We start from the raw sequence: 25564 nt of genomic DNA, 5'->3' as shown, positions 1-25564 counted from the left end.
TGGTTTCTAAATGGTTTTCAAAAGATAATCAAGATATCTATTTGTAAAGATGGATCCCAATCAAGAAAACATCAGTGCTCCCTTTATTTAATCACTCAGCAGAGATTAAGGTAAGCTCCATTTAGGCTCAGCTAAGCAGTTTACTCAATTAAACAACTTCTGGCCAGATTCCTTCTGTTTCATTGTAGGGTGTTGTAACATACCTTGAACACATGGAAGGCCTCAAACTGAATGTTACGACTCTTGTCTCGTAGAAGGTTCATCATTAGTTTGAGATTTTCAGGTTTACTGATGTACTTTGTCATAATTGTGAAGTTGTGTCTGTCCAGTAACAATTCACCAAGAAGCTGAAGGCAGAAAAGAATGAAAAGTGAAAGAATTACTAACATAAGAATCAACTTGTATATAAATGCTTTCAGACCCCTGAAGTGGTGTAGTGCTCTGTAAATGCAGCACCAGTGGTCAGGAAATAAAGTAGCAACAGAACTAAGTGCCCTAAAATTTCAATGTGCAGGTGCATTTTCCCCTTATTTTAACAACACTGTTTCTCCTTTTCCTCAGAAAGTGAAAAATCAAACTTGTTCCCCCTTGTTATGAACTGGAAAGAGAAGTCTTCAATTTTTTCCCCATGACTTCATTATTTTTTTCACTTATATAGAAGCTGTTCAGCATAGAAAGAATGCCTTTTAAAAAGACCCAAAAATCCATTAAACAGGTTAATACATCAAATAAAATATTGACTGTTTTTTTGCTACCCAAAGGGTTTAAAAGGATTTTGCTCACAAGAATAACCTTTGCTGCAAACTCTGTATTACATTTATGTTCACTATTTCTTACCTACTTGAATATATGATCAGTATTGCTTTAGGCACATCATGTGAATCTTTGTTAAATTATTTATATGTAACCAGACTTGTTGAAAGAAAAAAAATTCAACAAAAATAAAGAAATTTGAGAGCCATTTCTTCTTAGGCAGAAAAATTACATTGGTCTGTGCTGGACACTAAAATATGTAAGAACTGGACTAAAAGAATTAGCTGATCCAAGACTTAAAATAAATAGTATTCAAAATAAATAGTATTCAAAATAAATAGTATTCTGTTACAGAAGCCATTTCAAATAAAATTAAATCACCTTGAAAATAAAGGGAATCTCTTTGCATTTAAGAAGAAAATAAAATTTCCTTACCTTAAGTGACTGTCTCTTTGTCACATAATTTTCTGAATGAAGTAACTTTTCATATTCACTGAAGAACTGAACACAGAATAAAGGGAAGGGTTAGGATGTTTTCAAGTGTCATAGGCATCTTCTTACAAATAACTGCAGCAAAGTGGAGAAGATGCAAATCCCTAACAGAACCAACCAGAGTCTGAAATCTCAGTAGGCTCCTGTAAGTCACTACGTTGTCACTTCTTATGCTTTTAAAATGTATACAAAGTTAAACATTGAATACCCTTTAAAAAAAAATGTATTTGCCCTTTCAAGAGACTTTAATGTTCAGATTACAGGGCAGTGGAAGGAGTTTCCTCATTATTACTTACAGAAATAGGCTGTCCCACCCCTGCAGTGTCCCCGCAGGCTGGATGGAGCTGTGAGCAATCTGCTGCGGGTGCCCATGGCAGGGGTAGGGACCAGGGGGGAGGTGACAGCTCCCAGCTCCCAGCTCCCAGGGACATCCTGGAAAGCAGGGCATGAGCTCCCTCTGGAGGAGAAGCCAGGCCTGGTCCCACAGGACCACATTCAGTATGGACTGATGCCTTGCACACACCAGAGAAAACTGATTTTTCAGTTTGTGCAGGGTTTTTTACAAATGCCCAAGTGACCAACTGGAGTTGCCATTCAGTGTGCCAAACGTGAGGACATCAGAGCCAGGCAGGACTAAAGTAAACATTTACCTTGCACACTTAAGTTTTTTTAATATTGTCAAGTTTTACTATTCATGAGTAGTCTAAGTTTCATAGCTGTAACACTGTTAAATACAATTTCATTGTGACTTTTTTTAGAAATGCATTGATTAAAATCTCTTAAAGTTCCAGATATGATTTCACAGCAAGAAGAACTTTGCTTCCAAGTAGATGAAGAGGTCAGCTGATTATCAACTCTGCAGATCTAATTTCTCAGAGCCCCTTAACTGGTTCCCAAACAGTGCCTAAAGCATTATTCAGTAGCGATTTCAGGGCTAAAGCAAGTAGTCAAAAAGGGAATAATAATTTTTGTCTCCTGTTTAAAGCTGAGTCACTCAGAGGAGATATTTGTGATTTAGTGAACATGCCTGGAGACAAACCTTTAATCAATGTGATTCCAAGTTTGTTGGTTTGGTTTGTTTTTTGTTTTGTTTTTTTTAATTGCTTGTGAAGTCTGGGAGTTTTAATCAGAGTAAGATTTAAACACTTAAGTATCTTTGTGGAACTGGTTCTGAATAATCTGTTGAAAGGCAAAAGGATTGAACTCCTGTAGCTGAAATGTCAGGATAAATTAAACTTTCTAACATTATTTGTTTTGGCTTTACAGGGGGAAACTGAACCCTAAGTTCAGTTGATTGAATATTGTGTGGAAATCCCCAAAACCAGAGCTAAACAAGGAATTAAACCATTTTCTTCAAATAAGATACACCAGAGAGCTCTAAATATGAAAAGTTGTCTGCTCACCCTATCGTAATGCTGTTCCAAAAATTCTGCACTTAACAACTTGTGTCTTGTAAGCAAATCCTGTAAGAAAGCACAAACCCAGTACTGTCACTATAAATACTTAACAGTGCAAAGACATTCTCACACACGTAAGACATTTATCCAGAATTCTGCCATTTCATTAAACACACTATTTTAGGACAGGAACGTAATTACCTGGACACTGCTCAGGATCTTGGCATCACTTAGGAAAGATCTATGATGAGTTACTTTAATTCACAGAGAAACAGTCTGTGAAATTATTAATGAAGAGTGCTAGTTATAGATCAAGGCTATACTCTGCACACAACTACACACAACTGAGGTTAAGACCTGCCATTTAATATTGATTACTATTATGCTTGTTGTCCCCATAACTGATTGTTTTAGGGACACAAAAAGTGGGTGACAGAAGATGTCCCCAGACAAAGCAACAGCATCAGAGATCCTCAGGAGGAGCACAGGAGGAGTTGAAGACACAGATTTAAGGCCCCTGGCTTGGGAGTACATCTGCATTCAGGTAACGCATGATACAGCTTACTCTCCAGAACAAGATTTTGGGGGGCACATGTACTGTATGTATTTACAGGTGTGGCTGCATTCTGAGAAATAAGGAAGAACAGTGTCCAGCTTACCCATCTGCATCACACCTATTTTCTTCCCCTTTCCCAAGGCTTGTTTTGCCAGGAACATCACAGGCAGCAGTGGGCTCACGAGGCACAGAAGCACAGAAGCCCCCATGCCAAGGTGTGAGGAGTTACCTTGAAGGTGGCGAACGCATCGGACGCGATGTCAAACGTTGACATTTCCACGTATCTGAAGAAGTCGTAGAACTGCTCTGACCACAAGATGATTTTAGCTAGTGGTTCATGCCGGATGCATTCTCTAAGCATTATCCCACAATTTAGAGCAATTTCTGGAGATTCGTACCTATTCACAAAACCCAACAAAGATTCTTTATGAATTTATAAACTTTCACAAGATAGCACTGCAGCACCACCTTGCTAATTACAGTGTTCAGTATTACCAAGTAAACAAACCCATTAAAATTAGAGGTACATACTCCTGCTTTAAACTCCATTTTTAAATATTGCTACTAGACACTGCTTAAATAGCTGAGAGTTACAATTTTAGCCAATTCAAAGGATTTTCACAAACTGGAAAACAAGACTAAATAAAAATACTTTCTTTGCTCTCAACATCAGTTTTCTTGTTCCATACTGGTGGGATTGCAGACATCTAGAAAAGCAGTAAATGATTTGCCTTGAAAGCTGCTCGCTTAAACATGACAGCAATTTACATAAAACCTTCTATGTGAGCATGAGGGCTTAACAATAGTGGACATAAATTCAGATCTCCTCCTCTATTAAACCACTGTCAGCATCACCAGCTGCTCTGCACATCATGGGGGTTCCAGCTTCCAGAGCAGTCACAGCCTCTCACATGCCTCCCTACCTCACACCTCCAGAGTCCTCCCTCCTAAACTAGTGGAAGCTAATTGAAATCCCCCAAAATTTCAGGAGAAAAGTATGATTGTGCATACTGAGCATTAGCTATATTACTCTACAAAAAAAATCTGAAACCATTTTCATTAAATCCTACAATACTCTCCCATTCAACCTGTCATGGAGATTTTAAGTCTACTGAACGTTTTGTAATTCATGCCACAGTTTAAATTCACATAAATTTGTCTCAGTTGGATACCAGATGTAACATGTAAATTGCTAAATGCCCACTTCAGACATCCTGACTTATCAATATGAGTTTCAATAACCCCTGTGAGGATAAAGCTCTCTGAAGTGTGACAACACAGACTAAAAGTGAGCACCAAAGTGTTGCAGCCCCTATTCAACCACTTAGCAATGAGAACATGCTGAAAAAGCAGTTTTCTGTCTCTGCACCTCAAGTATCTTTGCCTTTTTTTGTAACTTATTTTGAACACGCACTGGATCAATAATTTCTTTTGCATTGTGCCACAATAGAAAATACTAGTGTATTTTCTTTTGTCCCTCTAACATTTAAATGACATTATAGGCAGGTAATGCTAACAACAGGCATATCCCACTGAGATGAGTGGCCCTTTCATACACCCTTGAGTTATCACAGTAAGTAGAATAAGTACTCCTCAACCTACAGCACGCTTACCCAGAAGCTAAGCTAGATTTATAAATAGCTGTATTTTTAAAAATTGTTTATTAATGTTTGATGAGCTTGTCTGTCCCAAAATAACACAGTGGAATTGCAATTTTCAGAACTTTCTTAATGAATGTTAATAGAAATGCAAGCAATTATTTTCTGCTTTCATGTTTGAGAGCTGCAGCTCTGCATGTATTCAGTATGGCAGAACCCTCCAATATCCAGCACACCAGATATTACAGGAAGAGAGGAAGAAAAAGCTGTCTGACAATATGCCATGAATCATTCTTTTTTGATCAGGTTTGTGTTGGTGTGTTTGTGTCAATAAAGCAATGTAAATCATTATGAAGTCTAAGACAGGCCAGCAAATTGGAAATTACTGTGGTTACAAGGAAAAAGAACAGCCTTCAACTGTTGATGAGTAAGTTCACAAGACAATAGTTTAAAAAGGCTCAAATAACATAGTGAAAGGAAAACATCTTACTAGCCCAGTAAGAGTATTTCAGAGTACTAACAGTTCTCAATTTTCAGTTAATGCAAACATAGATGGTTGAGGTTCTATTTCTTAAGTTTTCCTTAACTTTGGGGAATTACAGATCCCAAAACCAAGGAAAAATAAAATAAAATTAAGCATATTGCAAAGGAAGAACAAACTTGTCAGTACTCACTGCTGCTCTGTGCATTTAAGAAGCCCTTACTTCACGTAAAAGCATATTTATGCTTCACAATGCACATACCCTTTTAATAGCATGAATAGGATATTCTGTTGAGTGCAGATGTATTCGACTGTGGGAGTTCTTGTACCAATTTGTCTTCTGAGAATGTTGTTGAAAATTTGCGCAACATCTTTCTTGCCCTGTCAAAAACATCAGCAGTTAAACACAAAATAGGGAAGTCCATAGGCAAGTTAACAATTAAACATTCTCATCACCTCGTGCAGCCGTACTGGGGGTGTTCTGCAGTTCAGGCAGCCTCCATACTCTGATCTTGAACAGATTCTCTTTCTTTATGCCCATTTCAAATATGCCAAAGCACTCAAAACATGACACCACGTTGCAGGCAGATCACGGAGAATTTACATTACAAAAGTAAAGCCAGTTGATGTTCCATCAGGTATTTCTATGTAGCATCAAGCTCCTTGGCTTATTTGATATTTGATTTTGCTAACAGCATAATGGTTTTTAACTGTGCTCTTGCCTGGAAGTGTATTTCTTCAAAATTCCATTATCCTCTCCCCTTGTCTAGGGACACAATGCCACCATTAAGAATGTGCAGAGCATTTCCAACTGCAGTGTTAACATCCAACTTAGAACTGCAATTTATGAAAGTGGAATAAATAAATGAATAATAATACACACAGAAATCATCCACTGACCTAAAATGCAAGTCTCACATTTTTCAATATACAACAGAAGTATAAATAACACCAGGATGCTGGAATTCAGCACAAATTACACACAAAAAAAAATTTCACGAAAATAGCACCAGACCGTGTAAAAGGAACTGGAAATGTTCTTGTTGAATAAAGAACATTTTTTTTACTTCTGTTGGACCACAGCTGAAGATGGCAAACTGGTAGACATCTAACAAAAAGGTGATTATAAACATAAACACCTTTCACTGTCATTCACATGCACCATTTAAAAGCTGGATTTCTGCAATTAACTGTCCATTCTGGACTGCACAAAGATACCTTCAGGATTTTGTGCTATCAAATCTATTCCACAAAAAGACCAGGCCAGCTTGCACTAAGCTTGGACCTGCAAATAAAGGCCTGTAAAGCAACTCCACCTACAGGTTCCCTTAATGATCTACATCAAACCTAGATAGATAAAATGTTTCTTGACAAGCTCTAGCTGTGCTGTAAATCTCCTGACTAACACCAGGAAGCTTTTGAGCAAAATACAGGGCTTATTTAACTAGCAAGAATTTTAAAAACATAATCAATTATTTAAAGTTCTTTCTGTTTTCTAATCAGTGTAAAAAGGACTCCATGAGGAAAAATGAAATGTTTATGAAAACGTAGGAGGATTGGAGTTTTACAAATGGCATGTTTGTGAATTACCACAGATAGTTTTGCTGGAGTGTTGTTTTCAGGATATAAGAGATTGTTTGTAAACGCTTGTTTTCTCAATTACAATTCCATTGAAAGCCAGCCCAAAGCAACACCAGAACTCTTTGTTCTGACATGAGTAAGGCAGTGTTTGCAGGAATTGCTTTACTCAAACTCCACATAATATAATCACCAAGTCCCATTCAGCAGCGCAGCGCTGGCCGCGGCGTTCGCCTCGCAGTCCCCAGCAAGGACAGCATTTCCTTCTGAGCCCATCCCTGAGCTGCCCCTGGCACACAGCAGCCCCACAGCCAAGTTTTGGCACCTTTTGTGCCTTGCCAAGTGACCTCATAGCCCAACAGGCCTTGACCCTGTGCCAACAGGCACGACGGCCAGAGGTGAGAGGGACACTGTGCTTGTATTGTCTTCTCAACAGAAGGATTCAGCTCCCCTGGGCAAAAGGCACTTTTGGTTTGGGTGGGTTTTTCTTTATTCTTCATTTTAAAAATCCCAAAATAACAGAACAAGAAACCCAGTTTCACCAGGGATACCATCTCCATCACTGCAAACCAGCAAGGATAACTGGTAACTGTTAAGACTGGTAAGGAGATGGCTGTGTTGACTGCTTTACTGAAGAGAAAGCTTCTGGGGAAGGGCAACACTTTAAACAGGCCTGGGCTCACGACAAGAGCTGGACAACTACAGTTTTCTTCATTTAAACATCAAATTTATTACTTTTCTAGTTTTCACTTCTTACTTTTCTATGGGTTGTTTTCACCATAGCAATTCAGATTCAAGTACATTTGAGACAGTTAAAGTGTCACAATGAACAGTCCCTGTCTATTAATAAGCTGTCTATTCTTGCTGTACATAAAAACTTCTTCAGAAGTGAGACTGAAAGGGAAATAAGTTTAGTTTGTCACTGAATAACCTGCAGCTGTGGTGGGAAAGCAGGAAAAAAAAATTCCAGACCCACTCTTCAAGTTTAAAAACCACCAGAAAAATCAAATATGTATTTTCATCAGTAACGAGAAAATTGCTTCAAACGCTGTAAACCCACACAGATATTTGGGATATCAAGGGCAATATCTGACTGGCTTTGTAACAGCTGGGAAGCTGGAGCACATCTGGAGCACAGGTGTGTTGACATTAATTCTAGGTAACAACAATAGCTGGACAGTCTGCCAGCTGCCAGCCATAAAAAGCAGACGTGGCCCAGCCTAGAAAGCAGTGAATGACTCGTTCTCCCTCCAAGGGAGGGATCACATCCTCCTGAAACAAAGCAGCAGAAGAGCCACAGGCAGGAAACAACTCACAATCTTTCCATGTCCCCTTAATAAAAAGCACAGTTCTCCTTAATGAGAGCAAGCCTGTGCAAATCGTTATCATTCTTCATTACCAGGGGATAATGAAGGTTTCCTCTGCTAATAACTGTAAACACCAGGCTGATACCAATCTAGAGGTCAGCAGAATCCAGATAACATTTCATGATTTCCTTTCTTTGGCAATTAAAGGCCATCCCAGTTCAGCATTCCCTCTCAGCTTTCCCAGGTTTCCGTGCTTATTTAACAGCCTGAATGTTTTATGTATGGTATAAACACTTGTGTGGGTAGAGAAAAAATACCACTGTATTACAATTAAACACAAATCAGAGGGAGTTATGGGTGGGGTGGAGGGGAGAGAAAAAAGAGCAGGGAAGAAAGCCATTGTTTTTGGAATGCCAAACAACAATAGGACTTTAAACTGTTGTGTTAGTATTGTGAGCAACTTGTTTATGAACAATCCCATTTTTAAGCGATCTTAAGTGGGGTGATCTTTATGGTTGAGGCTGTGGAGTGAGATACATGGATTTGGCTCCCTTCCTAGACAACCACACTCTTCTTGTGAGACCTCAGGGAAAAGAGAAAAATGCAATTGTACTGCAACATCTCATACCTAAATAAGATTTTTCTCCATGGTGCTAAGTTATTCCACGTGACATGGTGACAAAATGCCACAGAGGCTTGTGGAGAGCCTTTAAATATAAGTAAGTATTGCTATTTTGAATTGATCAATAAAAACTTGGGTTTGATTTTTAATAAACAGAAAAAAAGACGAGGAAAAGCAAAAAGGTTGCATCACTTGTTTTTAAAAGAGAAAAATACTGAACTATTTATAAAGCAGCTTTAAATTATATATGTAAACTTCTTCATAAATGCTACAGTAATTCTGTTACTCTTCCTAGTAATTTGATGTAGCAAGATGAACACAGAGATACATCTTGTAGTATTAAGGTTTGTGCTCACTGCAGGATTTCTATTATGATATTAGCCCTTCTGTGTACACAACAATTCAGAATTATTCCGTCATTTTAACAGAACTGTACCACCAGATAGGAGGTTTATCTGCAGATTATCTGCTTAAAATTTGTGTTGTTGATATGCCTACATTCACAGATTTCATATTTCATAGTTGTTTGGAAGAGTCTCTCTAATGGATGTGTCATAAGCACAAAATAAAAACTGAAGACTGAATCTTGACCAGTTAAGGTGGTTGGAATTCAGATGTGTTTAACATACAGAATATAAGAAATGTCAAACCTCCTTTCTTACCTCAAAATCAATGAGCTGCAAGTCAGCTACTAGGGTACTAAGAAGACCACTGTTGTATAGCTCCTGAGCAAGCTGTGCCACAGCTTCTGTTTGGGGCTCCTTTTCATTTGTGCCATACAAGATTTCTTTCATGGCAACAAGGTTTTTTGAGACCTCCTCTGTCGCCTAAAGAAAATGGGAAAACAATACAGTTAGAGAACAATGCAATTTGTCTTTCTAACTGCACATTCCTTTATTCTTAACATCTGCAAACTTCCACTGGGGGGAGGAATAATCAGGAAATGGCAATCTGGTAAAAAAACAATAGATAGCCTTTCTGCAAATTAGACTGTTATGAGACAGGCATTTAAAAAAACCCCAAACAATAAAAAGCAGAGGCAAGACATACACAATTTAGTTATCAAAAGGTAAAAATCTCTTCCTTTTAACTGCCTTTTAACTTCTCATTCAAAAATCCCCTAAAGAACAGCAATAGGATGAAAAGAACCTGACAGAATTTCTATTCTGTAAAACAGTTGTGTGGGATCAGATTGGAAAACATGACATGGAGCCTCATGCCTGTGCCTAGGGAACTGCTCAGAGATACCAAACTTATCCCTCCTGTAGATTCTGCACACATCAGGTTTTGCCAAATACCAGGCTCCCATTCCAGTTACTGTGGGTGAAGTCTTTCCAACAAACAAAACTTCAAGGAGAACCAACTTTAACTTTCAGGTTATCTCAGCATGCAAGAACAACCTGGCCAACAGACCCAGAAAGAGATACACTCAAAACAAAACAATTAAAGATCTAAAATCCTTCCCTGCTTGAAGCCCACTTTACAGAAGCCAAACAGGTCTGACTTGTCACTTGTGAGGAATTCCAAAGTTGCCATGATGAGCTGGAGCAGCCCTCGACAGTGGAAACACAGTTATCTCACAAGTAAAACTAAAAAAAATATAAATCAATAAGAATACTTCTAAACACCCGTTCTGAATCTTAACACATTGTATTGGACCAAAAAAGAACTACTCCTTCAATATATATGTTTACTGAGCTTGGAGGCAAAATGCTGAAAATTATCATCATAAATAGCTGGTTTAATTATAATGGTTCTTCACATACCTAAAAAGTCTGAATAGTTTGTAAGTGCGCTGCTTTTTAGTAATTAGATGAACCTGCCAACAAAGTATGCATACACTTTAATGTAAAGTATTTATGACTGATAGCTCACGGAAAATTAATAAAGTGAAAAAATTACCACTTTCTGGATATTGCCAGAATTATAAAGGATGTTTAAAAAGATTTCTCTTTTGTGCTTTTTATCCAGAGAGGCTTAGGATCAGCATGACCCATGCACCACTCAAGCTAAAGCCATTCCAGCATTGCTAGGTATGCAAGCAAGGATTCCATGACCTTTAAGAAGGCTCTGTATCATTTTTAGCTCCTCCACAACTTTCCACTCCCTGCTGCCTCCCTCTTCCTGTTACTCCAGCTCCTAGTCCCAGTTGTCTCCTCCTCAATTGAAATCCCAAAGGATTTTCTGTGCACTGTTGGTAAAACAGCAAGAAGCAGGTGCTCAGTAAGACCACTTCAATTCACGCCACCTCCTTAAAACGTGAAATGGGAACACCAGCTCACCATGCTGGACCAGAATTACACCACACGATTGTTCTCTGAAATTCAGAGGAAACAGCTCTTTTGTAGAAGAACAGGAACATCTGTCAGACATGGAGATATGAAGAGATATCTTTGATGGATGGCTACCAAGGGAAGAGGAAGCAAAGTCTGTCCCTGCACACTAATGTAGAAAGCAAGATGAAAGAGGAAGAAAGGCAGCTCAAGTAACTGCCTATTTCAGCTAAAACAATGGCAGTATTGAAGGCATGCCTGTAATTAAGAAGGCAGGTGGAGAATTTATCCTACCAAAAGCCCAGGGAACAGGACAAGTCTCCCAACCCCAACATTAATAACCACATTTGAGGGCTCTCCTTCACCACCAGTCCAAGACAGACACCAGCAATGGAAATGCTTGGAAATCAGGCAGAAAATAATGCAGTTTTTCCAAACTTTCCAAACAAGTTTTCCAAACAAAAAGCCTTCTAGCCTAACATGAACATACAGTTTGGGAACCTCAGTAAGAGACAGGATGACTTCAGTGCTCTTCACAACTGCCAGGACCACCTGCATATGCTTCCCTGGAACTTGGCATGGCACAAAGCAGTAGTTAAGAGACAAAACCATTGAATCACTGAGGTTGGGAAAGTCCTTTAAGCTCAAGGCTGCCACTAAACCACATCCCCTAAGAAGCAGCACAGCTGAGGCTGGAAGGTACCTCAGGAGGCCATCAGGATGCTGGAGGCAGGGCCACCTCAGTCCTGCCAAGCTGACCAGGCTGATGGCCAGCCACGCTCCCAACAGCTCCATGGATGGACACTCCACCACCTCTCCAGGCAATTTGCAGCAGGGTCTGACCACCACACACCAAAGCCCCTGCCTTGTTCACTCCAGCGAACATTTCTCGGTATCTTCTGAAAACTGCAGTATGAGCTTTCTGGAAGTATTGTATCAGTAACCAGTGTCTATCAATGCACTACACCTCCATAAAATACAACATCCCTACACTTCTCTTCTATTCTAAAATTCAATATCAAAAGGATTAGAAATAAACCCTGACAAATTTATAGAACCTCCTTAGTCTTGTATATTCCATGAACTCTCAGCCATATTACAAATACAGGATGTGCAGACCTATTTTTGCCATTTCAGATGCAGAATGGAATTTAGATAGTTAGACTGAAAAATATAATGCTATATTAAATGTCAGTGTGAAGAACCAAGTAAAAAACCACTAAAACCAAAAAGAATCAAGAAAGATAAGGTTGGCTAGCATTACTTGCAAGATTTTCTAAGATACTGAGATTTAAATTGCCTAATGCACTGCTCTCTTTTAAGAGGGGAAAAAAACCTCTGTGGAGAGAAAGATCAAAATACACAATGAGGTTCATCAAAAACCCCATGATCAAAAGTGGAACTAACAATCAGACACCATACATACAAATATATAAAATACATCCCAGTACAATATATGACCAGAGTATATTTTACATATCCAGAATATCTATACTCTCTATACATTTTATATAGAGTGTAAGTATATATTTTATATAAGTATATATAAAACAGTATAGATTTTATATGTTAAAATTTATATTTATAATGTATTAACATTTGTATTTATATGCTCTCAACATTGAGAAGTAGCAACCTGAATTTTACAGGAAAATTTTATGGCAAGTCATATTTGAAATTTAATGGTGCCAGAAAATCAATACCATCTGAGGACAAGCCACACTATAAAAGTTAAATGTAAAGCAAGGAAAAAAGATGAACTTCTTACTTCTCTATGTTTATGAAGCACAGGAAGATACTATTTAAAAATAAAAGCAGACACCATGAAGTCACACATATGACTGTTACACCAGAATAACTGCACGTCTTCAAAGCTATGATTTATTCCAGTCTCTGGAAAGATCAGTGAAATACCCTAAAATTTAGTATTTCCTTAAATGGTAAGCAGTGCAAACCCCAAATACTCTATCTAGAGTTGTACAGCTGGATTATTTGGGGTTTATGAACAGTAGAAAAAGATAAAGAACACATGGCCAGTCCTGAAATATTTCCAGTGAGCTTGGCAGACTCCAGGCCTATGGAACCCCAGTGGCTCTGTGGGCTCTCTATACATGGATAATGCAGTTACAGAAACTGCACTATTAATGAAAACATCCATCAGCATGATAAGCCAGATATAGCTTTGAACCTGTACTGGGTGAATAACTTTAGTAATCTAGAGCAGTATCTATCACAACTAAAAACCATCATTTTAATAACTATTAAATTGGCTGGATTTCAAAATGCGTACAAAAAACATACAATTCCATAAATGTATTGGTAACTTCATCAGTGCAGTAGCACATTTAAAGGCCAGAAATGATTGTATGATTTTCCAGGAGACATTTAGCATGCAGACAGCACAGAAGAGCTAAGTTCAATTAGAAGAGAGGCACGAGGGCTCACCTGCCACTTCCTAAAGAAGGCTCATCTTTACCCCTTGAGTAACAGCCCCACACTGGAGGCCAGGCACATCACTTAACCTTTAGCCTTCTTTCAACCACAGATTAACTGTACACACATGCGTAACAAATCTAGGATTTTACTGCTTTATGAATGACAGCATTAACTCCTTGAATGAAATGTGACCTATGGCAACATGGCACAGCATCACCCTGGCACAGCTGAGCCAAGCAGCTCATGGTGCAGCCATCTCACAGCTGGGACATCAAGGAGAGAGGCCAGCCACGCCTGCCTGGGATAACAGGGCTCCAACAACCACCCAGCAGCCCAAAGGGAGCTGCTGGGCCCGGGTCAAGCCAAGGGCAGAGGTAGTGAATAACAACTTGATTGCATGAATAAATATTTACCCGCACGACAGTAAATGTGTGCCACACACCAAGTGAACTGTACTATGAGAAAATGCTGGGATCAGCCCAAGAGGAGGAAGAGATGTGAATAAAGACTAACTAATGGAATAGATCAAGGGTAGGTTCTGCTTCCAGGAAAGGAGCTTTCCTTTTCCTTCCCTTTAGCCCCCCTTTCTGAGAGAGCACAAGCAATGGAGAACAAACAGCATAAATGATGAACACATTTCAGTTATGAAGCACCTGACATCTCATTTCCCTTCCCAAATACTGACAGACAGCAAGCCTCGACCTCTGTGCTAAGCACAGCACTGCAGCCAGCAAACCAGAGCTTGTGGCACAGAAGGAGGTGGGAGAAGTGAGCCCCAGCCCAGCTCCCAGACGAGCAGCACACGCTTAAAGGACATTTCAAATGACCTGTAGAACTACCTGGTTAATTTTTCTCCAGTCTTCACTAAGCTCAAAAGCTAGATTAACATGTAACTAGGATACACTTGAATTTCAGATTTTCTATTATAAAACAAATTTTCCAGTATTACAGGGCAAAATGTTTCATAATTGAACAGACATTACTATTGTTTTATATCTTTTACTTTGAAGAATATCTTCCATTTTGATTATAAAGAATGTACAGGAACACACATTGTCCAAGGTTTAAACATCTTTATCACCTCCTTTGATTTTTAGTTTCCGTTCACAAAACATCAATAGTTTTAAATTTCAGCCTAAGCACTGAAAGAAATAAAGAATTCTGCTCAAACATAATTACCGTTATAACTTCCAGGGAAAATGATTGGTCTAATTTTCTTATAAATCTGTATTTCCAGTTGTGCAACAAAATTGTCAAAGAGGATTCTCCACATAGTAGCAAACTCAGTATTATAAGAAATGAAAGTGTGGAAGAAAAGTAGGTAGTCCCTTATCCCACATGGATACTTTTATAACCAGTACTGAGTATTTAACAAGCTGACCCAGCACTGAAACACCATTGATAATGACAGGCTGCAAAAGCACACCCTGGATCAAACAGCAGCAATGATAAAATTAACGAGACACATTGTTATAGAGAAGTCATAAAACAAGAACTACTTTTGCATCCTTCTCCCCTGCTAGTACCAGGCAGCAATTTTTGCCTTCATGGAGAGTGAATTTTTCTATTTAGCCACAGAACCCACCCTACCACCAGCACAGAATTCTTCTCCAAAGGAGGCCAAAAAGTTACACAGCAAAAAGGATCATTATAATAAAAGGGATAATGAAAGAGAAAAGGATGCCTAAATACTGAGATATAGGCATGAAGAAATGTTTGTTCTTTTCTAATACAGGCTACTGCTCAGACCCCTGTCTTATAGCTCCAAATTCACTCCGGTCATTTCTACAGACTGGACAGGAAGCGGGCACAAATTCAGGATGTCTGCTCACAGAGCTGTGCCCTCAAAGATCTGATGACTGGTCCATAAGATATGGAAGAACTTTTCCAGCAAACGACCTGAACTAAACAGTCATAACCAGTCACCTTCCTTAAGTCTTGCCTTGCCAAGGAAACAACTATTTTCTGATGAATCTCTCATGAGATGTGGACACTGGTGGTGTGAGTGTTGGGATTTATTCACTTTGTGAATAGCAAGGATGATGGGGAACAGCAGTACCATACCCAGGCTCATTCTCCTGCATTCACACTTAACCTAGTGAATGTGGGCTGCCTTTGTTCTCCTGCAAGCACAATGTGCTACCTGCTCTATGACACAGGCTTAGCACATTATTTCTTGTCAGAGCAACAGCCTCACAGAAATGAGGTCTTTCAAAAAGATGGAGGTGTGGGACTAAAGGCCAGCAAGAAGAAATGGTAATACCAACCTTCAGCTACAGCATCAGGAACAAAGGCATGTGCTACAGGACACAGCTTCACACTATGGGATGAGCTGGTCTGTTCCCCATTAAGGGTCTCAGGAAAAAAAGGACACAAAAGAGCACAGGTTTTAAGACCAGGCCACATCTCCAGGAACTAGTGAGGCCAAGAAAAAGGACACAGTGCCTCAACAGAGACTCTTCAGAATGCACCTACCCCTCCTTTCCTGGCAGAAGTTAGAGACAGAAGAAAAGCAGCAGCAAATAAAAATCCTTCCAGCCTTCACACAAACCCACAGAACAGAATGTAACATTTTTCTCTCCAATAGAAGAGGAAAAGCATCAGAGGAAACTATTCTGGCAAAGGGTAGAAGATGCTAATTATTAAAGAATATCAGAACTAAAATGGCAATTTAATTAAGATCTTTAGAAGTAGTCGTGTCAAATCTAGGTGAAACTGACTACAGAAGGGTTGGCCACACTCTGCTTAAAAACAGGTGAACATGAAAAGATTGTGGGACTCTGTGGATACCAAGAATGGCACTAATAGTTCAATAATGCTGGGAAACGCTCCAAGGAGGGTGCTCCTCTGAACCTTTGCCACACAATTCACTCAGTGGGATGCAGCTGCACACAGGCAGCTTTGAGGTCAGTTCCTGTCAAGCTGTAAAATCCAGAGTGCCAGCGAGAAGTAAATGACTGGGACAGGTACACAACCTGAAGTACAAGACACCCCGTAAAGGAAACTGCACTAGCACAGGAACTTCTCACATCTCACTGCGGGCTGAAGAAGATGCAGGAAAGCCAATATATATTCTCCATCCATGAAATCACAAAGTTCTTCAGCTTCAGTAAGAGACACTCTGCTCTGTAAAGATTTGCACGGACAAGCAGAGACAGAACTACTTGTGCAGTAGTGAAGGCACTGTGGTGGTCACAAGCACCAGAACACTCTACAGCTGTGAGCTGCTTATTAATAAAAAATGCAATGTCCTACAGTGCCAAATCATTTTAAGTATAATTATCAGATGCCAGTGGCATAAGCCAACCAACCAAGAGGACACACACCTGTTCAAAGGTACATAAATTAACCTTTATCAGAGTATAAGCCACCAAAATAATTCCTAATTGTTTCAGTTTCAATAGCTATAAATGCCCCCTTTCCCCCACTTTTAAATACAGTTTAGCAACTGGAATATCACAACTGTACCTTTTCTGCCTTTTTGTCAGAGATGTCTTGTTTTTCTAAAACTGCCATGCTCTCCTTCAGGTTTTTCACTATGTCTGCAGGAGACTTGTGGGACTTGCCAAAGGGGAATGGCATGATTGCAAACCACAAGGTCTTCCTTCTGTGGCTCCTGCTTTACCTAGAAAAGGAGGAGAAAGAAAGTACATTAAAAATAGAACTTGAGCTCTGTGTAACAACACAAAGATCAAGAAAGAATAGCAAAGGTATTCATACATGGAATAAAAAATCCTTGACAGGTAAACTAGAGCTTGTCATGACAAACTTAAATTCTTGTAATTCTATTTATTTTAAAATACAAGATACACAATAAAAGAACTCACATTAAGATCATCATCTTACGCTTCAGGAGAAAATTAAAGAGTACATTAATTATATCTAAAGCCACATACTGCACACATGCCCCATATGGGCAAGACTTACAAGGATCAATTATCCCAAATAATGCTGTCAAGCCAAATGCCTTCTCACACAACATGTTTGACATACAGCTCCCCGTGTCACAGGGCCCTGCAATGACTGCACATGCTTTTACCCAGATTCACTCCATAATGAATTTGCAAATGCAAAGCAGACCCCAAAGTCTGCACCTTAGTGCAGGACCCACAAACACGAAGCAGGCAAGGCTACAGACAGCAGCCTGTTCCTGTCAACACACCTGGCATGTCCTGACATGCTCAGATCTGTAACAATACAAAAACACAGTCTCATCCTCACACATTTTATGGAAAATAAAATTTGACACCTAGGAGGGATACATACAGCACTTGAAAACATTAAAACCACCACCTGATGTGTATCTCTCTGATAAAATATGTCTTACAAGAGAAAGTTTCTTCCCCAAAAATATCTGGTACTTGAATCTAAATACATTCATTCTTCTGTATATTTACACAAATTTACTTTTACACATACATATATATATACTCTCTTCTGAGTACAAAATAGAAAAGTACTACTGGAATAAATGAGCGTACTGAAGCCTTTGTTACTAAACACATACACACACATGTAAACAATAATAAAACCATCTTACAAGTGAATTACCTGAAGTATACTTCTACAATTCTAATCTAGACAGAAGAGAACAGGAAATCCTCCATTAAAAAATGCTGACAGCACTACTTCTGCTAGCCACAAAAGACAGCTGAAGCTGGCAGAGCAGAACCTACACTGTCATTCCAAAGAAGGGGCTTTACCCTGAAAGCAAATTTCTATGTCCCTGCAGTGTCTGTGTCATGAATAACAAGTCAACTCTAACCAGTACAGATTAAAGTTTCTTATCTGACACAATGCACTTTGACCCTTGATTAAAATACCAGCTTGTCCACCAGGAACTCCAAAACCTTACTCCTGATCTTACTCAACAGTTTTGACCAGGGATGAAAAATCCCAATGTAATGGTATTTTTGAGTAATTCTTATTTTTCAAACAAATAAGTTTGGCTGGCCAAATAAGTTTGTTGCCCAAGAGCAACAATTTAAAAGGTAAGAACAGAAGAACTCAGATCTTTAGCCAAATAAATTTCCATAAATAGAGATTTCAGGTAAGCAGTTACAGAGATCATACGTTCACAGTTCCATGCCTGCAACTGATTTAAAGCATAAGGTAGGTAGTTTTTAATTAGATTGCTTCCAGATAGAAGTATCAGCAGGAAGGTTGAAACGAGACCTTCCACCAGCCATTTCCATTCTTTAACAGATCACAAGGACTTTCTGTTGCATTTATTTTGTAGTAGTCATTATAGTAATTCCTCATTCACAATCTGCATAAAGAAAGGACTGTAACACTGAAATTACAAAAGCAGGAGATAAAAAGAGATCAAGAAGTGCCCACAGGTCATTCTTTTGACAAGAGAATTTTATGCCTCAAACTTCATCACATGTAGTGCAACAGAAACCTAAAGCTAAGAAAAGCACTGCTACTGACTGTTATTTAATCAAAATACAATGGTATTTAAAACAATATTTAAGGAAAACAATATTTTCACACTTTTCCTAGAAAGTGTGAAAATAAACACAATTTCCCCACAACACAGATGACACAGCTCAAACATCACAGCAACATTTTAAATGTTCTCTTTATCTCTCCCTTTGATTACTACTTCTGCCAAATTAAGATGAGCCCTGAAAATAAATCTGGATTCTTTCATGTTTGCATATCATCACTGAGAGTAGCAGTATTTAACAACTACTCTGCCTATTCATTCTGGAAGATGGCTATAGCATGTAACAGAGAAGGACTGGCTCGAGAAATTGCCAGTCTCAACTCCTTGGATTATGCATTAAAACAGAAGCAAATCCACTAGGAATCAAAACAGCCAATAGAACAAGAACTCATGGAACCACAAAATCTACTATGACAGCAATATACAAATAAAATAAAACAAACCAAAGAAAACAGCTCTGCACACTCAATTTCTGGATCAGAACTATGCTACTCCCAAAGTCTAAAACACTATATGGATAATACAAAACCTATGGAAATATAGGATATTGATAAACAATTGTCCTTATGTGTGCCAAAGGTATAGGTTTGTAAAACTTTATTTGCCTCTAGAGAGTGCCCATTATTTTCTTTAAATTAACAACAGTCTATAGCTTTGATTTATTCCTGAAATCTTCCAGGTTCTATGTAAATCAGATACACTTACATGCATACTCAAGTCATACACAAGCTTCACTCTATATACTGGCATATCTAATAGAAAATAATAAATTAATAACAGCTCACTAGCATACACTCATACTAAACATTTTCCTCCAATCCAGGTAAGTTCCTGTATGAACCTCTCAGAAGCAATTTAGAAAAATCAGGAACAACTGTCAGCACCAAAAAATCTACATCCTTGATTACTGAAGATGACATTTTGCTTCAAGGTATTGCTTTTATGATATAAAATGGAGTAAATACACTGTCTATAGCATTTCACTTTTATTACTGGAAGGAATGCAATGGCACTGCTGGGAACATCATCTGGGGCCTCAAGACTGAACATCCCATAAACCCCGAAGCAAAATGCTGTTACTGAAAAACCTGTGCCACATCCTGCCAAAAAAAAAAAAAAAAAAAAGCAGGAGCAGTGCTTTGTCTCAAAGCTGTACTTCATGCAGGAGAACATAGACAGGCTGTTCCTTTTTCAGCCTAGCAGAACTACCCCCAGCAGCACTCTGGGCACAATAGACAATGACAACATCTGTGTGGGATCGGAAAGGGCTGCCACCACCCACATCTGCAACACAAGAAAAAAGGGAACAACATCAAATGACATTTTCTGTAAATAAAAATAAGCCTTACATCATGTCAAATGATAACTGATTCACAATATTAGCACCTGGCTGCCTTGCAAATTCAGGATAAAACACTGATTGTGGCTAAACAAAGGATCATAGGATAGTTAAACTGCTCCAAGTACATGGCCAGCTCTGTGCTCTGCTGGGCTGCTTTGCTTTATCTTCCCTTCCCAGAAATCTCACGTTCATTCACTTCTTAAAAGAGACCATGCACAATATTACACAAACTTCAGGCCTTCTCAGGCATGCATTTGATTTCAGCAGTACTCAAGTAGGCCAAAGGCAACAAAATTTAAGGTCCTCAAAGCATCAGGGTCACAGCCACAAATAGAAATCTGAAATGATGTTATCAACACCAATGGACCATCAAACAACAACATGGCACACGGCCAAACACCCAGAGATTGAAGTTCCACTGACACACTCGGGCACTCTGGGACATTTGGGCTATTTTAATAACCAGAGCTAGTAGCCCCACTGTTACAGGTAGTATGTAACTTCAAGCTCTGTCCATGCACCAGGCATCCATGCAGTTTCCTTTATCTATAAGGCTTTGTAATATATTTTTTTTTTTGTTCACTGGATTGACCACACAATCAATAATATCCAATTTAAATCCATTCCATATATAAGATTTTAAAGTGTCTGCTGAGTAAAAAAACCTCAGCATTTTTCTGTGAGGACAGCCCTCCTGCAGAAAAAAAAGGCACAGGAACAAATACAGAAGCATGATAAACAGATTCCTTTCCTTTAATTAATCTAAATTCTCTAAAGTATAGATACAGTAGCCTGGAACATGGTCTGTCATGTAGCTGAGTTTTTTTTATTTGAAGGATCAGAAAATATGCTACCTCTATAACACAAGTGTGTGTCACCATTTAAACCCTGATTACTTACTGAAGTGGATTTTTGTTTTAGGAAGTAAGTTTTTGTTACTGTGAGATGCCTGCACTACTATTTTCAGAACAATATAGGTAGAAGAAATGGTACAATTACACTCCTGACTGCACTGACATGTGTAGAGTTACTCCACAAATGAATTGGTGGCACCAAGGTCTCACCAGCACAGACTTCCAAAGGGAAGAAGGGAAAGGGATGAAATTGAATGGAAAGCCATACCAGCACCAAAAGCAAGGACACAAAGGCAAACACAAGCATTTTTACTTTAGACATACCATGAATTTACCACAACATAAAGTTTAAGCTTTTTTTTCTCTGCACAGAAGTATAATCCATAAATAAAGCATTAAGTATCCACACATACTCCAGCTCCAGAGAGCAAACCACCACCTATCCCCATGCAAAATGCTACTTAACTAATGTACAAAAATCCTACATTTCCAATTTTGTGAAACAAACAGGTGCAGTAAACTCAATCCTTACTCTATTATGGCCCTCACCATTTAATTGCACCACACTAAGTCTTCAGCTGCATCCTTCTGCCTTGTTTATACACACCAAGAATTTAAGGTGACTCTCTTTGCAAGCTCCTAATGAGGAAAAGAAGAGGAAAAACCCTGCTGAGGGGAGGTCCCATTGCCCCTCTGCTCCCAGCACCACAGCCCTTCCCTGTTTTATGCCAAGGCCAGCCGAGCCAGCCGTGAGCTGAGCCACTCACCAAGCCACCAGAAAACTAACATGTAAAAGGAAAATAAACAATGAGTGGTGTAGGGAATGTAGAAAAACCATCCCTTTGAGCAGGAAGTAGTTGTCAATCAGCTCCCTCAGCTGCCGATCTCTCCAGAAGAACACTTCAAGAGCACTTCGTAGTGAGGCTGGAGCCAAACCAACAGCAGGGCTGAGGGGCAAGGTCACTTTCCATCAGTTATTTTGAGAAGCCTGATAGTAGTCCCAGTGCCCAGCGTGCTGACTGAACCAACCAAAGTGGCAGAAGACAAAGTCAACAAAAATGAGAGACAATAAATAAAAATTCTGAAAGGTTCTTAAGACAAACCAGTACAAGGCACCCAGTGCTGTGAGCCACACCCAGCCCAAGGAATGGAGGAGGAGATGGCTGAGGCAGTCAGGAGGGAAGGGCACAGCAGCTTCTCCTCCTCCTCCTCCAGGTAGAGGGAAGCTGCTGCCACCTTCTATCCTGAAATCATATCATGTGTCAATTATCTTCCACAGTGCCAAAAACACATAGGAGAATGGCTTAAGCAAATACACTTAAATAAATTAATGAGTCTCTAAAGGCAAAATACCTAGTTTCACAATAAACAGCTGGGGCTGCACTGCATGTGGATTTTTAGTTGACAATTTATCAGCCTATTACTGACACAACATGCTGCATCTTGCTAAAAAGGGGCATGTTGTTATTAAAAAAATATAATGCAGCAAGCTCATGTTTGTCTTGACAGACCTGATTTCCCTCAGAACCCACTGCTCCATGCGTCTTGATTAAAAGGGATCATTAAGCCCGTATAGAAAATAATAACATAAATCAGTTTTCTTGAGGTGTAATGGCTACAAGGGGCTGTTAGCACAGCTAGAATTCACCACTGTGAAGTCTGGTTGGAATGATAAAACCAGGAACAGATCAAGAAATTATGCATTTTTAAAAGCACTGTCTCACTCTCAGAGATGCCCAGCATCCCAAAGGAAGACTGACAGCCATGCCTTTGATCCGAGAACCATTTTTTATACAAGCTACCATGCTCCTTAGGAAAAAAAAAAATTGAGTACTTCAAAGCCGGAAGCGACACCTTATTAGCTATTCAAGCCTCTTGTACAAGATTATGAAATGTCACCAGCTATCAGAGTATTTCGGCAGCTGAAGTTCCTGCCTGTACTTTCTGAGTGTGCTTTGTCCCAGACATGTTGCAGCAGCACGGGAGGACAGCAGCCAGGTGCCACTGGGAAGCATCTGGAATATTGCTGCCAGCTCATCACTGCAAATTCCTGCCTGCAGCACAAATTCCTCAAAGGCCTTACCACTTCTGACTGCACAAGTGCAGTGACTGAGGGCAGCATCCATCATTTCCTTCAGCGAGTTAGATCTGAGTACTCACATTCCTCATTAAAAGATTCTTGCACATTTTTCATGTGCTGTGTTCTACTACATCTTTCAGTATCCTCATTCTGGATATATATATATTCTCCCACTAGATTAGGTTTTCCAGAGCTTCAGTATTGTACCAAAACAGTTCTTTACTTTTCTTTTGAATATGTTAAACAGATTAAAACACAACAGCCTCTCATACAAAATATGTGTCTAAGTAGATCACTTCATTAACACAAGCTCACCTGCAAAATTTTCCTATTACACAGGAAATGAGACTGATAAAGAACAGGAGCCACACCACAATGTATTTCAAGGCTCCAACTTGAATTGTTCAGTGTAGCCACGGCTTTCCATGGCAGAGCATGGCTCTGCTTGTAAATGGTAATTACTGGCAAAATTTAACAGTATAGGCCAGGTCTAAGGCATTTTTGCTATCCTCTAAATACTTCCACACACCTTTTCACTATTTCTTTCAACATAACTTTAAAATGTGGATTAAAGAACTACACCAATGACCTATTTGGATCTGTTGTGATAATTTTGTGAGGAATATAATTCATACATACAAGTTTTCTTGAAGGATATGAATGTTCATTTCATACTTGGCATGTCCCACCCAGCAAGGAACACTAGCATCTTTCTTAAAATTCACTATTAACCTATTCCATCAAGTCTGCAGCACACAAAAGCTTTAATGTCATTCAAAAGCAGTTTCACAACTCTGCATCACAGAAGTACTTGTAGTGTGACCCACTTAAAGATTAAAATGGAAAAAAAAATCCCCTCTTTAAAAATGGCAACTTAATTCAGGGAAAAATGAAAATCATGAAGAAAAAAACTCCCCCCTGTAACAGAGAGAACACAGAAGTGAACAAAAATAATTAATTCAATGGATTCAGAAAAAAAAGGGTAACATTGGAAAATAAATTTCTAGATAAACATGAAATTAATAATGGGACATAGCTTCTTACTTTCTGAATATTTCCAAGCAATTAAAACCCTGGCAGTTCATAGCCCTGCTTGTTTCTTTAGCACCAAATGCCATCTGATTCCTTTCATTAAGCAGGCTTCCCTCTTGCCATTCAATTAATTTTCTGATCCTTCTTCGTCTTCAAGAGCCTCCTTCTCCAGCAGACACCTGCACCACACTGGAAAAAGAAAAGGGCAGCCACTGCCATTGGGCTCCACCAGCTCATTGCAGCCCCCTAAAACCACATTATACTCTGTGACTTGGACATTGTTATAGAAATTGCAGTTTAACACACAGCTACAGAAACATTAAGTAGAAACTGATTTTAAATAGTACCGCTGCTTTTAAGGGGTTTCAGAGATCCAACATAAGCAGAAAAGCTTGTTAATACTAAAGCTTAGAATGTGAGATCCCAGCCTGTCTCCATGCTGAAGGAAATCTTATGACTCAGCTTCTTTCCCTGGTGTGCTGTTTAGAGTTACCCCACCCATCCATTTCCCCACAAACCTTACTGCTGTATTGCAATATGGTATACAGACAGGCATGTAAATGCCTCACCCATTCCTTGGAAAGTATATTTAAAAATTAATAAAAACAATAATAATCCTACCATCACAAAAAGCAACTACCGTCTGTAGCACACTGTGCACAACCAACCAAAGAACTTACCTGAAGCTTCAAGGAAAGTTGTCAGACAATATGCCCACGTCTGCCCAGGCAGAAGCTGAAACCATTTTCTCTGAACACCTGACTGGTATCCAGTCAATCCTCTGCTGGCTCAGTTGCTTGTACTGCATCATCACAAATCCCAGAATATTTGTTCCATGACAAAAAATGCTGCAATTCTGTACGTGCCATTCTACTCACCCTTGGAAGCAAAAATGCAAAGCAAGAATCTCCTTTGTAACTATTTCTAGTCCTTTGCATGTATTATTCCCATTCCTTTCCAGAGGTTCACTTTGTACCAGCTTTTCTGATATGCATCTAAGGGTCAATTTTGGGAGTGAAGTAGTGGCAAAAGTGGAGGCAGAATGACACTGAAGTTTCATTTCTGATTTATTTCAAATTGTGAAATATGGCCTAGAGCTGACATGTTCTAATAACTCAAATCAGCTGAGTGCGAGCAACCCACCAGGTGAAGGACAGGAAAACAGCACAACACACAACATCAGCACTGAGCCCAAACCAGAAACTTGGTGCAATGGGCATGGGGAAAACATCACTTTAACATGAGTTGGCCACATAAGGAAGGAGAGTGAGACTCCCAAGTACCAGCACAAGGGAAGCACACGTGCCCTTT

The 25564-nt window shown here is 39.2% G+C and overlaps 1 protein-coding gene across 2 annotated transcripts in view; it reads right to left on the bottom strand.

Moving 5' to 3' along the window:
• The window catches only part of CAB39 (calcium binding protein 39), a 41283-nt gene that overhangs the window by 3236 nt on the left and 12483 nt on the right, over positions 1–25564 (bottom strand). For both annotated transcript variants that reach the window (XM_021555764.2, XM_021555765.2), the window contains exons 2-8: positions 16962–17118; positions 9447–9611; positions 5540–5658; positions 3428–3596; positions 2649–2708; positions 1189–1254; positions 204–347 (exon numbers count right to left, since the gene is read on the bottom strand). In XM_021555764.2, coding sequence (XP_021411439.1) covers positions 204–347; positions 1189–1254; positions 2649–2708; positions 3428–3596; positions 5540–5658; positions 9447–9611; positions 16962–17075 — 837 coding nt within the window. In that variant the 5' untranslated portion in view covers positions 17076–17118. The remainder of the gene's footprint in view (positions 1–203; positions 348–1188; positions 1255–2648; positions 2709–3427; positions 3597–5539; positions 5659–9446; positions 9612–16961; positions 17119–25564) is intronic.

The sequence above is a fragment of the Lonchura striata genome, chromosome 10, assembly GCF_046129695.1.
Source record: "Lonchura striata isolate bLonStr1 chromosome 10, bLonStr1.mat, whole genome shotgun sequence".
In the NCBI taxonomy this organism is placed as follows: Eukaryota; Metazoa; Chordata; class Aves; order Passeriformes; family Estrildidae; genus Lonchura; species Lonchura striata.
The sequence above is the reverse complement of the archived record's forward strand: the minus strand, read 5'-3'. Positions and strand labels throughout refer to the sequence as shown.